Genomic DNA, 20,674 nt, shown 5'->3' on the forward strand with positions numbered 1-20,674 from the left:
ATACTTGGGTTTCTTAAATATAATTCTCTGTTTTCATCTCATGAAGACAGTAACTCAGTAATGATGTTCCTTAGATCCTGGCAGCCTCCAGTGCTTGACCAAGCATCTATTTTTACAATGGGTCAAATGGTATTCAGCTATGCATATATAAGACCATAAGACCATAGATATAGGAGCAGAAGTAGGCCATTTGGCCCATCGTGCCTGCTCCGTCATTCAATCACGGGCTGATCCAATTCTTCCAGTCATCCCCACTGCCCTGCCTTCACCCCATACCCTTTGATGCCCAGGCTAATCAAGAACCTATCCATCTCTGCCTTAAATACACCCAATGACTTGGCCTCCACCGCCACTCGTGACAACAAATTCCACAGATTTACCACCCTCTGGCTAAAGTAATTTCTTCGCATCTCAGTTCTAAATGGACGTTCTTCAATCCTGAAGTCATGCCCTCTTGTCCTTGAATCCCCTACCATGGGAAATAACTTTGCCATATCTAATCTGTTCAGGCCTTTTAACATTCTTGTGAATCTTCTCTGAACCCTCTCCAAAGTTAGTACATCCTTTCTAAAGTAAGGAGCCCAAAACTGCACAAAATACTACAAGTGCGGTCTCATGAGTGTCTTATAGAGCCTCAACATCACATCCCTGCTTTTATATTCTATACCCCTAGAAATGAATGCCAACATTAGATAGGTAGATAGATAGATAGATACTTTATTCATCCCCATGGGGAAATTCAACTTTTTTCCAATGTCCCATACACTTGTTGCAGCAAAACTAATTACATACAATACTTAACTCAGTAAAAAATATGATATGCATCTAAATCACTATCTCAAAAAGCATTAATAATAGCTTTTAAAAAGTTCTTAAGTCCTGGCGGTAGAAGTGTAAAGCCTAATGGCATTGGGGAGTATTGACCTCTTCATCCTGTCTGAGGAGCATTGCATCGACAGTAACCTGTCGCTGAAACTGCTTCTCTGTCTCAGGATGGTGCTATGTAGAGGATGTTCAGAGTTATCCATAATTGACCGTAGCCTACTCAGCGCCCTTCGCTCAGCTACCGATGTTAAACTCTCCAGTACTTTGCCCACGACAGAGCATTCACCTTCTTCACAATTGACTCAACCTGGTGGTTAAACTTTAGGGTATCTTGCACAAGGACTCCCAAGTCCCTTTGCATCTCTGCATTTTGAATTCTCTCCCCATCTAAATAATAGTCTGCCCGTTTATTTCTTCTACCAAAGTGCATGACCATACACTTTCCAACATTGTATTTCACTTGCCACTTCTTTGTCCATTCCCCTAAGCTATGTAAGTTTCTCTGCAGGCACTCTGTTTCCTCAACACTACCTGCTCCTCCACCTATCTTTGTCTCATCGCCAAGTTTAGCTACAAATCCATTAATCCCATAGTCCAAATCATTGACATACATCGTAAAAAGCCGCGGTCCCAACACCAACCGCTGTGGAACTCCACTGGTAACTGGCAGCCAGCCAGAATAGGATCCCTTTATTCCCACTCTCTGCTTTCTGCTGATCAGCCAGTGCTCCACCCATGCTAGTAACTCCCCTGTAATTCCCATGGGCTCTTATCCTGCTAAGCAGCCTCGTGTGCAGCACCTTGTCAAAGGCCTTCTGAAAGTCCAAGTACACCACATCTACTGCATCTCCTTCGTCTATCCTTCTTGTAATTTTCTCAAATAATTACAGTAGGTTAGTCAAGCAGGATTTTCCTTTCAGGAAACCATACTGGCTTTGGCCTAGCTCGTCATGTGCCTCCAGGTACTCCGTAATCTCATCCCTAACAATCGATTCTAACAACTTTCCAACCACTGATGTCAGGCTAACAGATCTGTAGTTTCCTTTCTGCTGCCACCCACCCTTCTTAAATAGCAGAGTAACAATTGCAATTTTCCATTCATCCGGTACAATGCCAGAATCTATTGATTCTTGAAAGATCATTGTTAATGCCTTCACAATCTCTCCAGCTATTTCCTTCAGAACCCGAGGTGTACTCCATCAGGTCCAGGGGATTTATCCACCCTCAGACCATTAAGCTTCCTGAGCACCTTCTCAGTCTTTAATGTCCGATATTCTGCAGATGTCTTCCACTGTGAAGACTGATGCAAAATACGCATTCAGTTCCTCTGCCATCTCTGCATATCTCATTACAATATCTCCAGTGTCATTTTCTATTGGTCCTACATCTACCCTCGACTCTCTTTTACCCTTTATATACTTAAAAAAGCTTTTAGTGCCTTCTTTGATATTAGTCACCAGCTTCCTTTCATAATTCTTCTTTTCCTTCCTAATGACCTTCTTAGTTTCCTTCTGCAAGTTTTTAAAAGTGTCCTAATCCTCTTTCTTCCCACTAGCTCTGGCTTCCTTGTATGCCCTCTCTTTTGCTTTTACTTTGGCTCTGACTTCACTTGTCAGCCATGGTAGTGTCCTTCTTCCCTTTGAAAATTTCTTTTTATTTGGAATATATCTGACTTGCACTTCCCTCATTTTTCACAGAAACTCCAGCTATTGCTGCTCTGCTGTCCTTCCTACAAATGTCCCTTTCCAGTCAACTTCGGCCAGTTCCCCTCTCATGCCATTGTAATTTCCTTTATTCCACTGAAATACCGACACATTGGAATTTAGTTTCTCCTTCTCAAATTTCAAAGTGAACCTGATCATATTGTGATCACTGTTCCCTAAGGATTCCTTAACCTTAAGCTCTCTTATTACCTCCAGATCATTGCACATCACCCAATCCAGCACAGCTGATTCCCAAGCAGACTCAACAACAAGCTATTCTAAAAAGCCAACCCTTAGACATTCTACAAGTTCTCTCTCTTGAGGTCCACTACTGACCTGGTTTTCCCAATCCATTTTCACGTTAAAATCCCCAACGATTATCATGACATCGCCTTTCTGACACGCCTTTTCTATCTCCTGCTGTAATTTATAATCCACATCCCGGCTGCTGTTTGGAGGCCTGTATACAATTACCATTAGGGTCTTTTTACCCTTACCATTTCTTAACTCACCCATAGAGACTCTACACCTTCCAATCCTATGTCATCTCTTTCTAACGATTTAATATTATTTCTTATACACAGAGCTACATCACCCCCTCTGCCTACTAACCTATCTTTCTGATATACCGTATATCCTTGGACGTTCAGCTCCGAATGGCAACTATCCTTTAGCCAAGTTTCAAAGATGAAGTGGTGAATGCAGGCTAACTTTTAACATTTAAGAAAAACTTGGACAGGTACACGAATGAGAGGGGAATGGAGGGATATGGTCTAGGTGCAGGTCAGTGGGACTAGGCAGAACAATGGTTCAGCCAAGAAGGGCCAAAAGGCCTGTTTCTGTGTTGTAGTGTTCTATGGTTCTATGGCCACAATGTCATATTTGCCAATCTGTACCTGAATTTCTAGAGCGTCCATTTTATTCTTTATGTTGCGTGCTTACAAATGTAACATTATCAGTCCAGTATTTGTTGTTTTCTGTTTTAACTGCACCATGCTTCTATTGCCCTGTAACTCATGCCACTGGCTGTGATTAAGCCTCTTCTCCTGCTTGTTCTTACTATAATCTCGGATGCACACTATCATTCCGTTTTCCATCCCCTGCCAAATTAGTTTAAACCCTCCTGAACAGCTCCATTAAATGTGCCCGCTAGGATATTGGACCCCTTTGGGTTCAGGTGTAACCCGTCCTTTTTGTACAGATCGTATCTCCCCCAGAAGAGGCCCCAGTGATCCAGCAATCTGAAGCCCTGCCCCCTACACCAGTTTCTCAGCCACCCATTAATATGCCTGATCATGTTGTTCTTGCGCTCATTAGCACGTGGCACAGGCAGCAATCCTGAGATTACTACCCTGGAGGTCCTGCTTTTCAGCTTCCTACCTAACTCCCTGAATTCTCTCTTCAGGACCTTCTCCCTTTTTCTACCAATGTCATTGGTACCAATGTGTACCAGGACGTTCTGGCTGTTCACCCTCTCCCTTCAGAACACTCTGCACCCGATCCGAGACACCCCGTACCCTGGCAACTGGGAGGCAGCACACCTCATGCGGGTATCTCCGTCAGCCTGACAGAACCTCTTGTCTGTTCCCCTCACTATGGAATCCCCTATGACTACCGCATTCCTCATCTTCCTATAGTGGACGGATTGTAGAGAAATGTTGTCCATCCCTATGTATTTCTTCAGAATCCCCTAGAAATTTGTCCTCAAAGTAAGTAGATAAACAGTTGAATTTACTAATTTCACTGTGTCCGAGTTAAGATCAGCTTGCAGAGAACAGAACCCTTCTAACCTGTGAGATACAGTCTCAGTTGTGAAGCATGCCTGGCTTTACTCTCATAGGCACTCAGTGGCCACTTTCTTAGGTACGCTCAATAATGCAAATATCTAATCAGCCAATCACGTGGCAGCAACTCAATGCATTCTTCTTTCTACGAGCCATTAGTCTTTTAAATTCACATGTCTGTACATTGCAACGGAGCCATAACACAAAGATTTTTACTCCCTCCTGTTGTGTGATGGATGTAAGATTTAAATAAATTCTAAAAGCAAGCGGACATGGTCAAGAGGTTCAGTTGTCACAATCAGAACGGGGAACAAATGTGATCTAGGTGACTTTGACTGTGGAGTGATTGTTGGCGCCAGACAGGGCGGTTTGAGTATCTCAGACACTGCTGGAATCCGTGCACAGCAGTCTTTAAAGTTTACAGAGAATTGTGTGAAAAACACAAAACATACAGTGAGTTGCAGTTCTGTGGGCCAAAGTGCCCTGTTAATGAGAGAGGTCGGAGGAGAAGACTGGATCAAACTGACAGAAAGGTGACAGTAACTCAAATAACCACAGGTTACAATCACGTGAGGACCACAAACATGCTCCCAGTGGCCACTGTATTAGATACAGGAGGTACCTGATAAGGTGACTACTGTGTGTGTACAAACGGTATCAACCTGTCTTCAACAGTTGCTGATTTATGCAGAAAGAGTGCTTATTATTATTTATCAGGAAACTGACCTTATATACCTAGAATTTGTGTGACTGCGTCCCAGCCTAACTCGCAACTTGTTTAGTGTTTAAGGCTGCTATTAATTGTTTGAGGTATATTTTGCTTTGAATTTCCTCACGCACACGCCTCAAAAAAAAATTCAGAGGTGAGACAAGTGAAGACTCACGAGACACTGAGAAAGATCTCATTGCGCCCGAGCCAATTAAAATAGTTTCGGCAATAGCGCCTCAGGGGCTGGGGTGCCGGAATGAGTCTTGTGTTTTCGTGTGCGCAGTGTGAATGATTCAAAGGAGCTAAGAAAGCAGCAGTCGCACAAGTGTGTGCATGTAATCTTATTCCTGCAATTCCTTGCTTCCCGTGTGGGCGGAGGGGGATTCTGAAATCTTTCTAAAATCACTTCCCCTTCCGAGGCCGACTGTGTGAGCTATTCAGCAAGTGATGAAGATAGCAATCACCTCAGTGGGAATGGCAGTGCCACTGAGGATCCTGGAAAAGGCTCATCTCCTTTGAAGGATCTAGGAGCTGCAGGAGAGAGCTTTTTGTTTGCCTCAGGGAACTGTCTCTGACTTTGATGAATTTCTGTCCTAAACTAAAATACTGCAGATGTGCACACGTTGAAACCTTCCAGTGGATCCAACTGCATCTGTAGAGGGGGAGAAAAAGGAGTTAATGTTTCAGGTTACACACACAAAATGTTGCTGGAACGCAGCAGGCCAGGCAGCATCTATAGGGAGAAGCGCTGTCGACGTTTCGGGCCGAGACCCTTCGTCAGGACTAACCGAAAGGAAAGATAGTAAGAGATTTGAAAGTAGGAGGGGGAGGGGGAAATGCGAAATGATAGGAGAAGACCGGTTAATGATTTTCATCAGAGCCTGCATTTTAGTATCACCTTTCACAATCATAGGATGCCCCAGAAATGTCTTACTGATAATTAAACCCTTTTCAAGTGCATTGGGCTTTGTGATACAGGAAACACGACATCCACTGTGTGTACCCTTGGGTCACACATACAGTAATGACCAAAGAAGCTGTAATGTAAGAGAAGGGGTAAAATTTAACCTGCACTCCGTGGGGATATAATGAGGGCCATGGGATCTTTTGCATCAGAGCTGCAGATTAACATCTTAGTAATTGATATTTGGTTTACTGTAATAGTGTCAAATCTACCAAAATACAGAGAAAAACCTTGTTTTGCACGCCATCACTTCGTCACATCACTACATTGCGGTAGTACAGGGAAGAAGCAATAACAGAATATGAGAATATATCATTACAGTTACACAGAACGGGCAGACGATAAGGTGCAAGGCCGTAACGAAGTAGACTGTGAAGTCATGAATCCATTTTATCGTACAGCAGATCCGTTCAGTAGTTTTATAACAGTAGCATACGAGCTGTCCTTGATCCTGTTAGTACATACTATCAGGGTTTTGGATAATCTTGTGTGCTAAATATCTGTCAGAAAGTGATTTTGACTCACCTTCTATGATGTCTCAGCCTAGTTTATGAGCTCAGGTTGGTAGACTGGGACTTGCCTCTTCAATCTCTGACCAGAATTTAAAGTTCAAATTTCAAAGCTGAGGATGGTTGAATTGAGGCTTGGCTGACACTTTCTGACCATTAAAACGAGGAAAACACTTCCAGGTACCAAGTCTGTGTCATTTACACAATTCAAGTATTTTCTCATTAGCTATTTCACCGAGCTGACCACAGAGATCAGCCAGGCCCTAGCTAGTTAGGGTGGACCTGTGCAATCTTCTGCAAGTTGTGCACGGCTGCTATTATGTTTTTAATGTGAATAAAAGCCTATTGACTGACCTCAGGTGGCGTGGAAAATATCCAAGCTTGGAGCCAACCCATTCAAGACAGGAAGGAAGGGAGGGAAGAAAACGAGGTTAAAAACAGCAGCTGCACGTGTGCATTTCAATATTTTTGTGATCAACAATCTGGGCAGACAAGCCCCAGTGCCAACAGTATTCTAACACCGGTATCTTGCTTAGCGTGACCTCACAGAACGCTCATCTAGAAACATGGGAGTCCCTGCCCCTAGCACATATTCAGATTGTGTTGGCTGTTGATGGAACAAGATGCATTTCACTGATGTTTCAACGTCATGTAACAAATAAAGCTGATTTCATAACCTCCATGAATTTCTCCTGGTTCCCAGGATGCACCCTGTCCACTAGGCAAAGTACCAGTGGGCTGCCCTATGCTGATGGTAGATCTCCCAACAGATGGTTGAATGGAGGTTTCTGATGCTGGCATTTTTGGAGCCATCCAGTAGAATTCCTGGTTAAAGAGTGCAAAAAGACCTAAAGCAGGATACATTTATCACCTGAACGGGGAATCTTCGAGAAATTTCTTTGCCTAGACAGTGAATGACCTCACTGAAACCTATAGAATGGTTTTTTCATAGCGTGTCGCACCAAACTGTCAGCCATTCCTGTCTGGCGCGTGGTGTCAGGATTGGTCTCCTTTCGGATTAACCGGGTCACATTATGAACGTTCCTGACTCGACCCTTGTATTTTTTACGGGGCCGAGTGGCTAGCTTGACGCTCAACCCGGCACGGATGGAAAGCGTGCTCGGGGGTGGCCCGACTTGGATTCGAACTCGGGAGCCTTCACTCCGGAGTCCGGCGTTGAATGGTGAAAGGTCCTGATAGAGTGGATGTGGAAAGGATGTTTCCCGTGGTGGGAGAGTCTAACACCAGAGGTCTCAGAATAGAGTGATGTCCTTTTAGAACGAAGATGAAGAGGAATTTCTTTAGCCAGAGAGTGGTGAATCCATTTCCACAGGCGACTGTGGAGGCCAAGTTATGGGGTATTTTTAAGGCAGAGGTTGATAGGCCAGGACCAACAGGCTCTGGGACAGCTTCTTCCACTAGGCCATCAGACTGATTAACTCACGCTGATATACATCTATATTATACTGACTGTCCTGTCGTACATACTATTTATTACAAATTACTATAAATTGCACATTACACATTTAGACGGAGACGTAACGTAAAGGTTTTTACTCCTCATGTACGTGGGAGGATATAAGTAAAAAAGTCAATTCAATATCCAAGATTTCCATCGACCGGAAGACATCCTCAGTTATTCAAATGCCCGTCAACACAACGCATCTGAGATAAACTGTTCGCCGTATTCAGGAGTCAATTCCTCCAGCACTTGTGTTGGAATGCCACAACTGGCCGATGGCATGCATGAATAATTTACTGGATATCTGAGCAACTGATTTACAAATTCCTTCGCTGTTTGTAGATCTCACTTTCATCCCTATATTTAGCTGTCGGCAGAATAAAGCATATGCCACAGTTGTTGCTAGGACTGCAGAAAGCACGGGATGCATGATATTAAAGCCTGACTCTGTATAATTTAGGAGGAAACTAATATAGTGAGGAATAATTTGTGAACTTCTGAATCTTTTAATACATTCGGCTTTCTTGTGTCCCACTGTTCTGACACTGCGGTTTGTGCTTGCCAGTACTTTCATATAATGATTTCTTTCGGAAGCAGACAAGCTGGCCGTCACTACTGCCCCGAGAATGTGGTGCTGAGTCATCACATTGAGCCACTGTCATGCCTCTAATCAAGATACTCTCTGCTGGGGGAGGAGTTCCAGGATTTAGACTCAAAGTCTATGAATATAGTTTCAAATCAGGAAAGGCTGGGACATCTTAAGTTTCTGCACATGGAGGGTCTCTATGAGCTCGTAGTGATTGGTCTTGAGGCTTTTGCTCTCACCCACTTTGGATTGCGTCATGATCCTCACAGACTCCTGGAACATGGCCTCCATTTTGTTTAGGGCTTGTTTAGGAGTCACTGGGGATGTTGTACTTCTCCAAGGAGGCTTTGAGTTCATGCTTGAATGGTTTCATCTTTCCGCCTGGTCATTTTGGTTTGGGACAGACTGTCGTATTTGAGACTCTGGTGCCAGGCTCGCAGAAGATGTGGCTTACCCATCATAGCTGATTCAGTGAAACCCAGTCCTCGGTGGTCTGGGAGAAAGGACGCTGACTCTGTTCATATATCCTTCCAGTGACTTTGGAGAATATTGCAAAGGCAACTTTGGCAGTATTTTTCCCGTGCTATAGGCAGGCCAGATTTCACAATTACATGGAGGGCTGAGATCACTGCTGCCCAGAAGACTGTTAGCATCCTGCAGGAGCAACACCTTATATTCTGTCTGGGTAGCCTCCAACCTGAAGGCATCAATATCGATTTCTTCTTCTGGTAAAAAAAATTCCCTCCCCGACACTCTTCTGTTCACCACTCTAGCCTTTTACTTCTTCTCACCTGCCTATCACCTATCCCCGTGTCCTCTCCTCCTTTCCTTTTGCCTATGGTCCACTCTCCTCTCCTGTCAGATTCTTTCTTCTCCAACATTTTACCTTTCCCACCCACCTGGCTTCATATATCACCTTCTAGCTGTCCTCCTTCCCCTCTACCCCCACATTTTGTATTCTGACAACTTCATCCCTCCTTTCCCGTCCTGATGAAGGGTCTCGGCCCAAAACGTTGATTGTTTATTCACTTCCGTAGATGCTGCCTCCTGAGTTCCTCCAGCATTTTGTGTGCGTTGCTCTGGATTTCCAGCATCTGCAACATTTCTTGTGTTTGTGAATTGCTGACAAGTCTAAGGTCCTGGTTGGCAAACAGCTGAAGTCAATGCTGGCATTGTAAAAGTGAAGAAGAGTTTCACCATCGATGACTTCCTTTGCAAAAAAATGGCTTCTGAGCTTTGAGAAGCGGTTCATGCAAATTGCTAAGTACAACTTGTGCTAGTAAGGTAAGAAAAAGATCCTGTAGGCTGGTACAAGTGATAAAAGGGCAGCTAAACGAGAGACTCATTAATGGGGATCTAATAATTTGAGATGGGAAGGGAATTCCAGAGTTTTCTTTCATAAACATTATTAATTTGCTAATTTTATTAGTAGAATGACCTTCTAGCTGGGAAATTCCAGAAGGATTGCCTGTGCTTTTGGCTCTGCTCCCGCAGGGCTAAATAACTCTTTGAGAATTCTTTGAATTTCAAGTATGGATGCTGGGAAATCTTAAAAATGCTAGATGGAAACACAGGCATGTTTTCTCTTGTCACAGAGAATCCATTTACTTTTGCCAAAAATGCACCAACATTAATGTTCAAATATCGAGGGATATTTGTTCTTCAAAAGGCTGTGTCTCAAGATGGCTGCATCCATCACTGGGGACTGTCACCATTTAGAACATGCCCTCTTCTCATTCCTGCCATCAGGGGGGAGGTAGAGGAGTCTGAAGACACCCGAGAGGTTTTAGGAACAGCTTCTTCACTCTCTCGTCACATTTCTGAACAGTCCATGAATCCATGAACACTACCTCTGATGCACCATCAATAACTCTCTGAGACATGAGGCGAGATATAGGCTTTTATTGACTGGAATAAAGAACAAGCAGCAATTGACCACCATACTACATCCTGGAGACTGAGGGCAGGGCTCAGGCCCCAATCGCCTTTATACCGGGGTCTGTGGGAGGAGCCACGGGAGCAGTCAACGGCGGAGGGGAGGGGGGCATGTCCAGACAGGTATATGTAGTTCACCACAACCTCACATTTTGCTTTCTTTTTGCAACATTTATTTATTTTATATTATTTTTCTAATTGTAATTTATAGTATTTTAATGTATTGCACACTGCTTTTGCAAAACAAGAAATTTCACCACATCTATCAGTGATAATACATGTGATTTTGATTCTGATTTTCCCCCTAATTAAATTGAACATTTACACCCCCTGCTTCCCCAGTGAAGCTCGGGTGCGGTAACTGCAGGAGAGTCTGGCACTGGGGAGCTGTCCCTGGCACACAGGCTGGTGGTTGCCCACCTCCACTCTGATACTACCACACTCCATATCGATAAATACAAAGCCCCAACAGAGGAACACCTCAGGAACTTGATGTTTTCAGCTCAACTGCTTCGTCCACTTCATGGATCCCAAAGTGCGTGCACCTTCCTCAAGTATTGAATCTGATGAAGAAATGGAAGCATTTGGAATGGTAAGATCTTGGTATAATCTTGCTTTAGTGCTCGGTGAGCTGATCTAAATTCCATTTGAGTTACACATGCCACATGTGATCTCAGGGCCCCTGAGCTTAATCTAGCAATACCCAACAAAAATCAACGTGAAGGCAGAGCATGGTTGACTTGATTGTGAATAAACCCAGATATGAACAGGCTGCTGGTTATGTCTGTCTATAACAAAATGGAAATGGTACTAGAGGACTCGACGTGAGTAAGCACCAGCATGGGATCCTCAGTCTTGGCCAAGAAACGTCTGTTTCCCTCAAAGCCGTGGGAATTTTCTGATCGACTCTAACGCATTTAGCACTCTAAAGCCTTTTGAGAAGGTTGAGGGTGGGGAGAGATACGGTGACTGTTGTTGTTTGGAATGCATTCTTTCCAATTTCCCGTGGTCTGCTCCTAATATTGCATTGTCCTGCTGCCACAAAGACAACAAATTTCATGACATATGCCGATGATGTTAAACCCGATTCAGTGGTTCAATGGTTCCACTGAATATCAGAGAATGTAGACAGTATGCAACCTGAAATTCTTACTCGTCACAGACATCCACCAAACAGAGGAGAACCCTAAAGAATTCACGACAGCAAAACTGTCAGAGCCTCAAAGCCCCTCTCTGCCCTCCAATGCCCAAGCAGTAGCAAAGCATCACCCCTCCCTCCACTTGCTTCAGCAGGAAGCATCAACGCCCACCACCCACCAAGCAAGAGGGACCATGATCTGCAGTCCAACAAAACCATTGTTCACCCGACAATTCGACATGCCACAGGCTCTCTCTCTCACTAACATGGGACAGAGAGGTGTCACCCTCTTCCACTGCAAGAGGGAGACCAACAGACAGCTCGCTGTCATGTTACAGTCTGCAGAGTTGTTTTCATTCTGAGTTTCCCCAGCTCTAGAATCGGCAGCAAACTCTCCCCCACCATCGAGAGAGAGAGAGAGAGAGCGATTGCCTGAGTTCAAAGGTCTCCGACAGCCACAACCTCTGTCACGATGTTCCGTTCTCCCACCCGGATGTGACGTCACTCCATTCCTTTTGCCAGCAGGATCTCTGTCGTGCAATATGATAAATATTTGTTCTTCACTATTCAAAGCCTGTCGGTGTCTTTCACATTCTGTAGTTAGAACCAGGGTACACGTACTAACAGATCTTAAATCTATTTGTTTAAAATAATACATTGGCTTCAGAAAAAGTCCTTCTGATCATAGATTAGGTCAATAATGAGTGAACAGGATGCAGGAAGGTTAGAGTAAATACCTGAGTCATCCTTTAGGTCAGGGGTTCCCGAACTTTTTTATGCCATGGACCAACACCATTAAGCAATGGACCTACAAAGCCCAGGTTAGGAACTCTTGCTTTAGGCTAAGAGGGTGAATGCCAATAGAAGCAAAGAGACTGCAAATCAACAAAACTGCAGACACTGGAAATCTGAATTTATAGAACTGAGACTGGCTTTCAGACTGGCTGTGTCACAGCCTACTATGGAAACACCAATGCCTTTGAATGGAAAATCCTACAAGTGGTAGTGGGTTCGGCCCAGTACATCAAGGGTAAAGCCCTCCTAACCGTTGAGCACATCTACATGAAACACTGTCGTAGGAAAGCACCAACCATCATCAGAGATCCCCACCACAAAGGCCATGCTCTCTTCTCACTCCTGCCACCAGGTAGAAGGAACAAGAGCTTCAGGACTCGCACCACCAGATTCAAGAACAGTTGCTAACCCTCGCCCATCAGGCTCTTGACAAAAGGGGATAACTACATACGCTTGCCCATCCATTAAAGTGTTCCTACAACAAATTATCTCACTTTAAGGACTCTTTATCTCATTATCTCATGTTCTCATTATTATTGCTATTTATTTATATTGGCATTTGCATAGTTTATTGTCTTCTGCACTCCAGTTGATCTTTCATTGATCTTGTTATAGCTACTATTCTATAGATTTGCTGAGTATGCCTCTAAGGAAGAGAAACTCAGGGTTGTATATAGTGACATATATGTACTCTGATAATAAAATTTACTTTGAACATTGTGTAGCTCATGGAATGAAAACAGGCCCTTTAGCCCAACTTGTCTAAGCCAACTGAGTCATGCAGCAAGTTGGTCGCATTTGCCCAAGCCGTCAAAACCTCTCCTGTCCGTGTACTTACCTAGATGCGCTTAAATGTTGATCATGTGCCTGCCTCAGCCACTATTTCTGGCAGTTCATTCCAGATATCCCCCACCATTTGCATGAAGGAACTATGCCCCATTTAAATCTGTTTCAGATTCATGATCCTTCATCAGAACTGGGAATGTAAGAGACAAGCATATAGTCTCAAGCTACAGAGGTGCTAGTTATGGTTTGTTGGCTAGGCCTTTGAGTTAAGAGGGAAATTATGGCACTGAAGGGATTTTGGAAGATGCTCTGTAGATAAGTGGTAAGAGACGGCGAAGGGAATACTGCAGTGAAGGAAATTTCCTGGGAAACGTCATCTTATAGTGAATCTATGTGAGATCAGATAGAATAACATTAGCAAGGAATTGTGTGCCCGATGAGGACTGGAATTCTGGAATTTTCCCCTCCCCTCAAAAAAATGTGAATGCTGAAAAAGTACAATTTTACCACCAACGTCAACAGATCTATACTAGATAAGGGCATAAGAAATGTGGAACAAATGCAGGAAAAGGATGTGAGGAGCAGGTCACCCATGATTTGTAACCAGTGGCTTAAGGAACTGAAACGCCTACTCTTATTCAGACATGAACCCAAAGCTCATCTACCTTGGATTGCCATCTCTACCAGCAGGGGGAGTAACAAAGGGAGGGTAGCAGGGAAAGAGGAAGATGGCACCACTGAAGTGAACAGCTACTGATGTGGCAAAAGTTATTATGGTAACTATGGGGTAAGATTAACTGGAATCAGATACTGCTATAGTCCACGTGAGTAGCTAGCAACATCTTGTTATGGCAACTAAACCTCCACAAATATGCAGGGCAATAGAAGGGTATGTGCCACAATGCAAAGAGTCAGTCAAGGCCTCTGAGTTTTATTTGGAATGCTTTGAATGTGGCTAGTGGCAAATGCTACAAGTAAGGACAAGGACAAATATTCTTTACTGTTTTGGATCGTACAGATTTTGAAATTTGCAAATGTCTGTTTGCACCAAGAAATTGGTCGATTTCTCTTTTTTAAAAGTCTTAGAATATCCAAAAGATCCATACAGGTATTTAATTACTTTCTGACATCAAATTACTTCTTGGAGATGCCCTGGCAGTGTAGCAAACTAACCTGCATGGGTGAGCAAAGCTACTTTGCACAGTGTTGGATTGGGATGTAGAATTATTATGTTTCTTGTAATTTAACTTCCCTACGCTTGCTTGTATTTCTATATAATTACCTACATATGTGTACAGTACAGTGCAAAATTCTTTAGGTGCATGTAAAAAAATCTGTAAAGCAAAGTTGCTTACAAAAATAATGAAATTAAAATTTTCTAAATATCAAACAATTACTTTAAAGAGCAGTAAACAGTAAAGTAAAACTAAATCAAATCAATGTTGTGACCACTCTTTGCTTTTAAAACTGCATCAATTCTCTTAGGTACACTGTCGTGCAGTTTTATGCAAAAGTCTACTGGGAGGTTGTGCCAAACATCCTGAACAACTTGCCACAATTCTTTGGCAGGCTCTGGTGTCTCACTGGCTTCTGTCTCTCCAGGTAATCGCAGACAGCCTCGATGATGTTGAGATCAGGGCTCTGTGGAGGTCATACCATCTGAAATCAAATAAAAAATCTAGGTGCCTAAGACTTTTGCACAGTCCTGTAATTGTTCAGTGAATTTTCCGGTAAATACGGTACCGTAGCATCTGTATTTTTTCTAGAAGCTTCTCAGTTTTCTGTAGTATGTAGTATGACTCTGGCTATTTTATAGGTTAAATGTTACCACTGAAATTTTGTTGATCTTTAGTCTGAGAACGAGCAGACCACAACTACGTTCTTCCTTTGTCTTGTTCTCTCGTCTCTGGTATCATTTAATAAAATGATCATAAGCAACAAGTTTTATGCCTCATTCTTGAGTTGTGAACAACTCAAATGCAACAGGATCCAACAACAGTGTCGTGTGACCATCTCAGCCCACTTGAGTTATTGAGTGACATCCATCCATGCAGGACATTCTCAGCTCTGTCGAGGAGTTTTGGCCCGATTTCTGGAACAAGGCTCAAAGCAGCTATAGCTTCCAAGCAGACTGACACAGAGGGGAATGCAGAGCCCTAATTTTCTCCTGGACAAAAATTTAGGCAGACAGAATGAAGTGGATGCTGCCGAATAATTCAAATGGAAAGAAGTTTGAGAACTTTAACCCAGCAAAGTGTTCTGCATGATAGGAGCTGAAAGGTGAATGTGATCCCACACACACTGTTGGAGGTAAAGTTCCTTTACACAGTTATGTAATTTAGCTGCTAAACCTTCTAGCTTCGTGGGACTCAAATCACTTTAACCAATAGACTGCCCAGGATTAATTAGCCCAATTAACTAGTGTCTGTTCAGCCATCAAAAGCATTAATTCCCTCCATCACCAGTACACAGTGACTGTAGTGTGCACCATTAGGCTACGTCCACACTACGCCAGATACATCTGTAACCAAAGCTTTTCTCTTCGTTTTTACCCTCTATCCACACTAAAACGGCATTTTCGTCCCCCGAAACTGGAGAATTTCAGAAACGCTCTCCAGAGTGTGTAATTTTGAAAACGGTAGATTGGCCGGAGCAGTGTGGACGGGGTAACCGGAGAAATCTGAAAACGCTGTCATGACGTGCTGGACCAGATGGTGATGGCAGCGCGCTATTTCATTTTCTTGAACGCAACCCAACAATTTCAGAACAGACAGCAACGAGACTGAAGCTAGAAGAGTTAGGAATGTGCTCACCAAATACTTTGACCCATAACTTGCTGAATAAATAAGTATACTCACTTTGCCCTGTTTTCTGTCCTTGCTCGTATGAAGGTGGTTTACCTATTTATGCAAGTACTTATCTGACAATAGATGTGTAACAGCCTAATGTAACATTGTATGGAAATACAAGATAATATTGATGCAGACATGTTTTATACATTTAACAAGGTGCTCTATTAATGCAACAGAGTTAGTCAGTTTTTCAATGTTCGTCATCAGCCGGGTCATACTGTCCGTGAACTCCCTGTTGGTTGCCTCCATACGCTCCAGTATTTGTTTTTTTTTTACTTTTAAGTCCTCCTGCGTGAGAGCCAACAGCTGTCTGTCGTTTTAAGTTTTTCTAGTCTGTAACTGAACAAACGCGCAGCAAGTCTTTCACGGTGAGATTCGACACCAAACATGTCGCTTGTTTTCAGTAGATGTGTCCTGCACATGCGCAGTAGGAGGAGATTCGCCGAAATATCTGTTTTAATGTGGACAGAGATATTTTTAAAAATGCATAGTGTGGACACCTATCGTTTTTACACGAAACTGGCGTTTTCAAAATTATCCGGTCTAGTGTGGATGTAGCCTTACCAGGCTATTCCAGAAACACTGCCCAAATTCGTGACCCCTCCCATCAAGAAGGGCCAAGAACAGCAGGTCATGGATACAGCAGCACGAACAGGTCCCCTCCAAGTTGCACACCAGCCTGACATGTAAATATATCACTGCCCCTTCATCGTCATTGGTATAAATGCTGGTACTCCCTCCTCAACAGTCCTGTGGGAGAACAGCAGGACTTTGACCATTCATCAAAGCAGCTCACCATAACTTCCTCAAAAGCAGTTAGGGTCGGGCAATAAATGCTGACCGTGCTGACCATGCCAGGTCATCAGGGGAGCTAGAAATGGACAAACGTGGAATGAAATTTCAATGGTGATTTTACTGGATTATTTCCAATGAAAGGGTCAGGGACCTGAAGTAATAACTTGGTTTTTCTCTCTCCGCAAATGCTGCTTTGTGATTACAGTAAGTTCCTTGTTCGATTCCTTTGCCACAAAAACCAAATGGTGCAGTCGGTGGATATTTGAAATATAAAACAACGCATCCGTAATACACCAACCGGTCAGGCAAGACCAGCAGAGGCGGACAGAGTCAGTGTTCCAGGTGTTGGCATTTCATCCAAGTGCAACGAATCCGGAGATTCGAGACGTTTTAAAATTCAAGATTCATGGTTGTTTATTGATATTTTTCAGTGCGAGTGTAAAGGAGAATGAAGTGGCTGTAACTCCGAATCCGATGATGCTAAAAAAACACGAAGCGTAAAGAACACAATAAAAAATGAAATAAATATAAACAAAATCCTTTAAAACACAGTGTAAAGTAACTGTTTTATATATATATACTGATTATACGTACATGAAGTGATGCTCGGTGATGTGATGTGGTGTGGGGGCGTGATAGGGTCGGTTAATGACTGAAGGGGTTCATCAGCCTGACAGCTTGGGGGAAGGAACTATATTTGAGTCTGGTCCTGGTTTGGATTCTGCATGGGAGTGGGACAAGCAATCCATAAGCAGAGAGGGTGGGATCCCTCGCTTTATGGCCTTTTCCCATCACCTTTCTGTATGCTGTACTTTATCCTCGATGGCAGGTAGGCTGGTGCCAGTGGTGCCTTGGGCAGTTTTAACTACCCGTTGTAGACCCTCCTCTCCGCCGCAGTGCAGTTTCCCGCGCCACACGGTAATGCTCACCCCTGCGCACCTAGAGGAGGTCGCGAGCACTGATGTGCACAGACCAGCCTCCTTCAGAAAGTCGAGGCATTGGTGAGCTTTCTTGAGTGTAGAGGATATGTTCAGGGAGAAAATTCAGATCTGGAGGAGGGAGAGGGAGCACACAGGAATGGAAGAGAGGGAAATGATGGCTTAAGGACAAAGAAAGCAAAGTCTAGAAGAAGAATGAATTGTGAATGACAGAATCATTATCAGAAGGAGTCAGATTTGTTGCAGCTAGAGGTTCGAACTGGAGCTGGATGAGGGTAAAACGTTTTAGTAACAAGTTGCATCTGGAATGTGCAGCTCTGGGTGCAGGGGCTGCACAAGCAATTTTGACTTTTATAAAGAAATTAAATGATAACTTGAAGGAAAGGAACAAGGATCGAAAGAGCGGGACTAATTCGATTGTTACCATGGATGGAATGGTCTCCTGTGCAATTATTTTGTGAATAATGTGCAAATAAAGGTTTATGTACTTTGTGGTTGTACAGTTTTTTTCTAAGATCTCATTGCATTTTATCTAAGTTGATTTAAGCAGCTGTGGTTTCATTAGGTTTTTTTTAATGAATCATCAGGGTTTAATTCAGAGACCTTTTACCAGCTGCTGATAATATGGTGTAGAGATAGCCAGCAAGTTGATCAACAAGTTGTTGATCAGCCAACAAGTGAAATTAACCACAAAAACGATGACTTTCTGCTCTGTGACGATCTGGAAAATGACTCTCATATATGAGCACTTGTGCACACAACTAATTGCAGGCTTGACTGTTTCAACTATTTCAATTTGCAAAGCCTGGAATATTGGGAAAGGGTATATTCCAATTGGCCTAAATAAGACCATAAGACATAGGATCAGAATTAGGCCATTCAGACCAGCAATCCATCACAGCTGATATATTATCTCCTTCAACCCCATTCTCCTGCCTTCTCCCAATAACCTTTGGCACTCTTGCTAATCAAGAAGCTATTAATCTTTGCTTTAAATATATTTTGTTTAATTTTATTTAGCAATACAGCGTAGAGTTGGCCCTTCCTGGCTTTTCAAGCCGTGCCAGCCCACCAACCCCACAAACCTGATTAGACCCAACCTAACCACAGTTACAATGACCAGCTAACCTACCTGAAGCACCCGGGGAAAACCCATGCATTCCCTGGGGAGGACATTCAGAGATTCCTTAGAGAACAATGCCAAAATTGAACTCTGAACTCCGAAACACTCTGAGCTATAATAACTTTGCGCAAACCGCTACATTAGCGTGGCGTCCCCAATATACCCAACGACTTGGCCTGCAGAGTCAAGCATAGCATTGAATTCTATAGATTCACCACCCTCAGGCAGAAGAAATTCCTCCTCATCTCTCTTCTAAAGGGACAGCCTTGTATTCCTAGGCCGTGACCTCTGGTCCTAGACTCTCCCACTACAGGAATAATCCACTACATCACAATCGTTTCTGCTCCAAACTGAAATCACTTACAACCCTTTCCCCTACAACCAGAGTGACAGTGAGGCTAAAACATCCCTTTTTATGGGTCTGGGATCTGGGAATGAGGAGTATATTCTTTTACAGGCTTGAACTTGTTAAGAAAGTGCTTTTGATCCAGGTCTTGCGGTTCTGGAAAGAGAAATACGTCATTGGGTCAGTGAGGTATCATTCTCCAGCTACTGGTCAAGACCAGCTCAGTACGTTCGTGTCCATTGAAATGGGACATGATGAACCGGAGACAGCTGATACTCTGCAGCAGCAACCAGAAATGCATTCCTTCCCCTAAGATTTGGTGTAATACTTCAGATATGTGCAGTGTTCTCTTTTGAATTTACCTCAGTTTCAAAAGGTTGGGGTATCATCAATGGGTTTACTCACGCCCATCATTTTGCGACAAATCTGTTAAAGTGTTACTGTGATTGTCCAATGTCCCATTTTAATATTCACCTTTATAAGGCTTGAAAGGAATCAGGATTAATACTACCGGCACATGTCGTGAAATTTGTAAACTTCTCCGCAGCAGTACAAGGCAATACATAGCAATATAGAAAAAAATAATGAATTACAGTAAATATATATATTTTTTTTATTTGGCTCTCTCTTTTTCTCTCTCTCTCTCTCATATATATATAATATAGTTAAATAAGTAGTGTGGAAAATAGGAAATAAAAATGTAGTGAGGTAGCACTTGTAGGTTCAACGTCCATTCAGAAATCGGATGAAGCTGTCTCAATTGATGGTGTGTGCTTTCAGGCTTCTGTACCTCCTTCCCAATGGTAACAATGAGAAGAGGGCATGTCCTGGGTGGAGGAGGGTCCTTAAGGATAGACTCCACTTTTCTGAGGCACCGTTCCTTAAAGGTGTCCTGTATACTACTAAGGCTAGTGCCTATGATGGAGCCCAGTCTGCAAATCTCTGCAGCTTACCTCAGTACTGTACAACACCACACACACACACACACACACACACACACGTTAGAATGCTCTCCACAGCACATCTGTAGAAGTTTGTGAGCATCCCTATCGGAAAGCAGCATAGATCAGAAATGAGCCCACTGCGTGGCTTGTTGCATTTTCCTCTGAGCTAAAAGGACCTTAAAATGCTCAATTCTCACAATGTATACATGCCTTTGGAAAAGATTGTGGGAGACAAGTGGCTGTGTTCTGGCCTCCTGCATTTCAGCTTCTCAGGCCAACAATTTTTCTTTCAAGCCTTGCTCCAAGAGATGTGTATGTTCTCTGCGCTGCCAGTGTGTATAATGGCAGAACACTGATGGGAAACCAAGGTCCATAGTGAGAGATCCTCCTGTACCATCCAGTGAGAAACAGGATGTTCTGCCAACAGCCTCCGTGTCACCCTGTTTGGAAAAGCACAAAATCAAAGCAGATTAGTCTGTC

At 43.3% G+C, this 20,674-nt stretch overlaps 1 protein-coding gene across 1 annotated transcript in view; it reads left to right on the top strand.

The window, feature by feature from the left end:
- LOC140740323 (uncharacterized) overlaps positions 1–19,563 on the top strand; it is a 38,225-nt gene extending 18,662 nt beyond the window's left edge. Inside the window, exons 5-6 of the mRNA XM_073069475.1 lie at positions 10,980–11,069; positions 19,396–19,563. Of these exons, the coding sequence (XP_072925576.1) occupies positions 10,980–11,069; positions 19,396–19,563 (258 nt within the window). The remainder of the gene's footprint in view (positions 1–10,979; positions 11,070–19,395) is intronic.
- The last annotated feature ends 1,111 nt before the right edge of the window (positions 19,564–20,674 follow it).

The sequence above is a fragment of the Hemitrygon akajei genome, chromosome 16, assembly GCF_048418815.1.
Source record: "Hemitrygon akajei chromosome 16, sHemAka1.3, whole genome shotgun sequence".
Lineage (NCBI taxonomy): Eukaryota > Metazoa > Chordata > Chondrichthyes > Myliobatiformes > Dasyatidae > Hemitrygon > Hemitrygon akajei.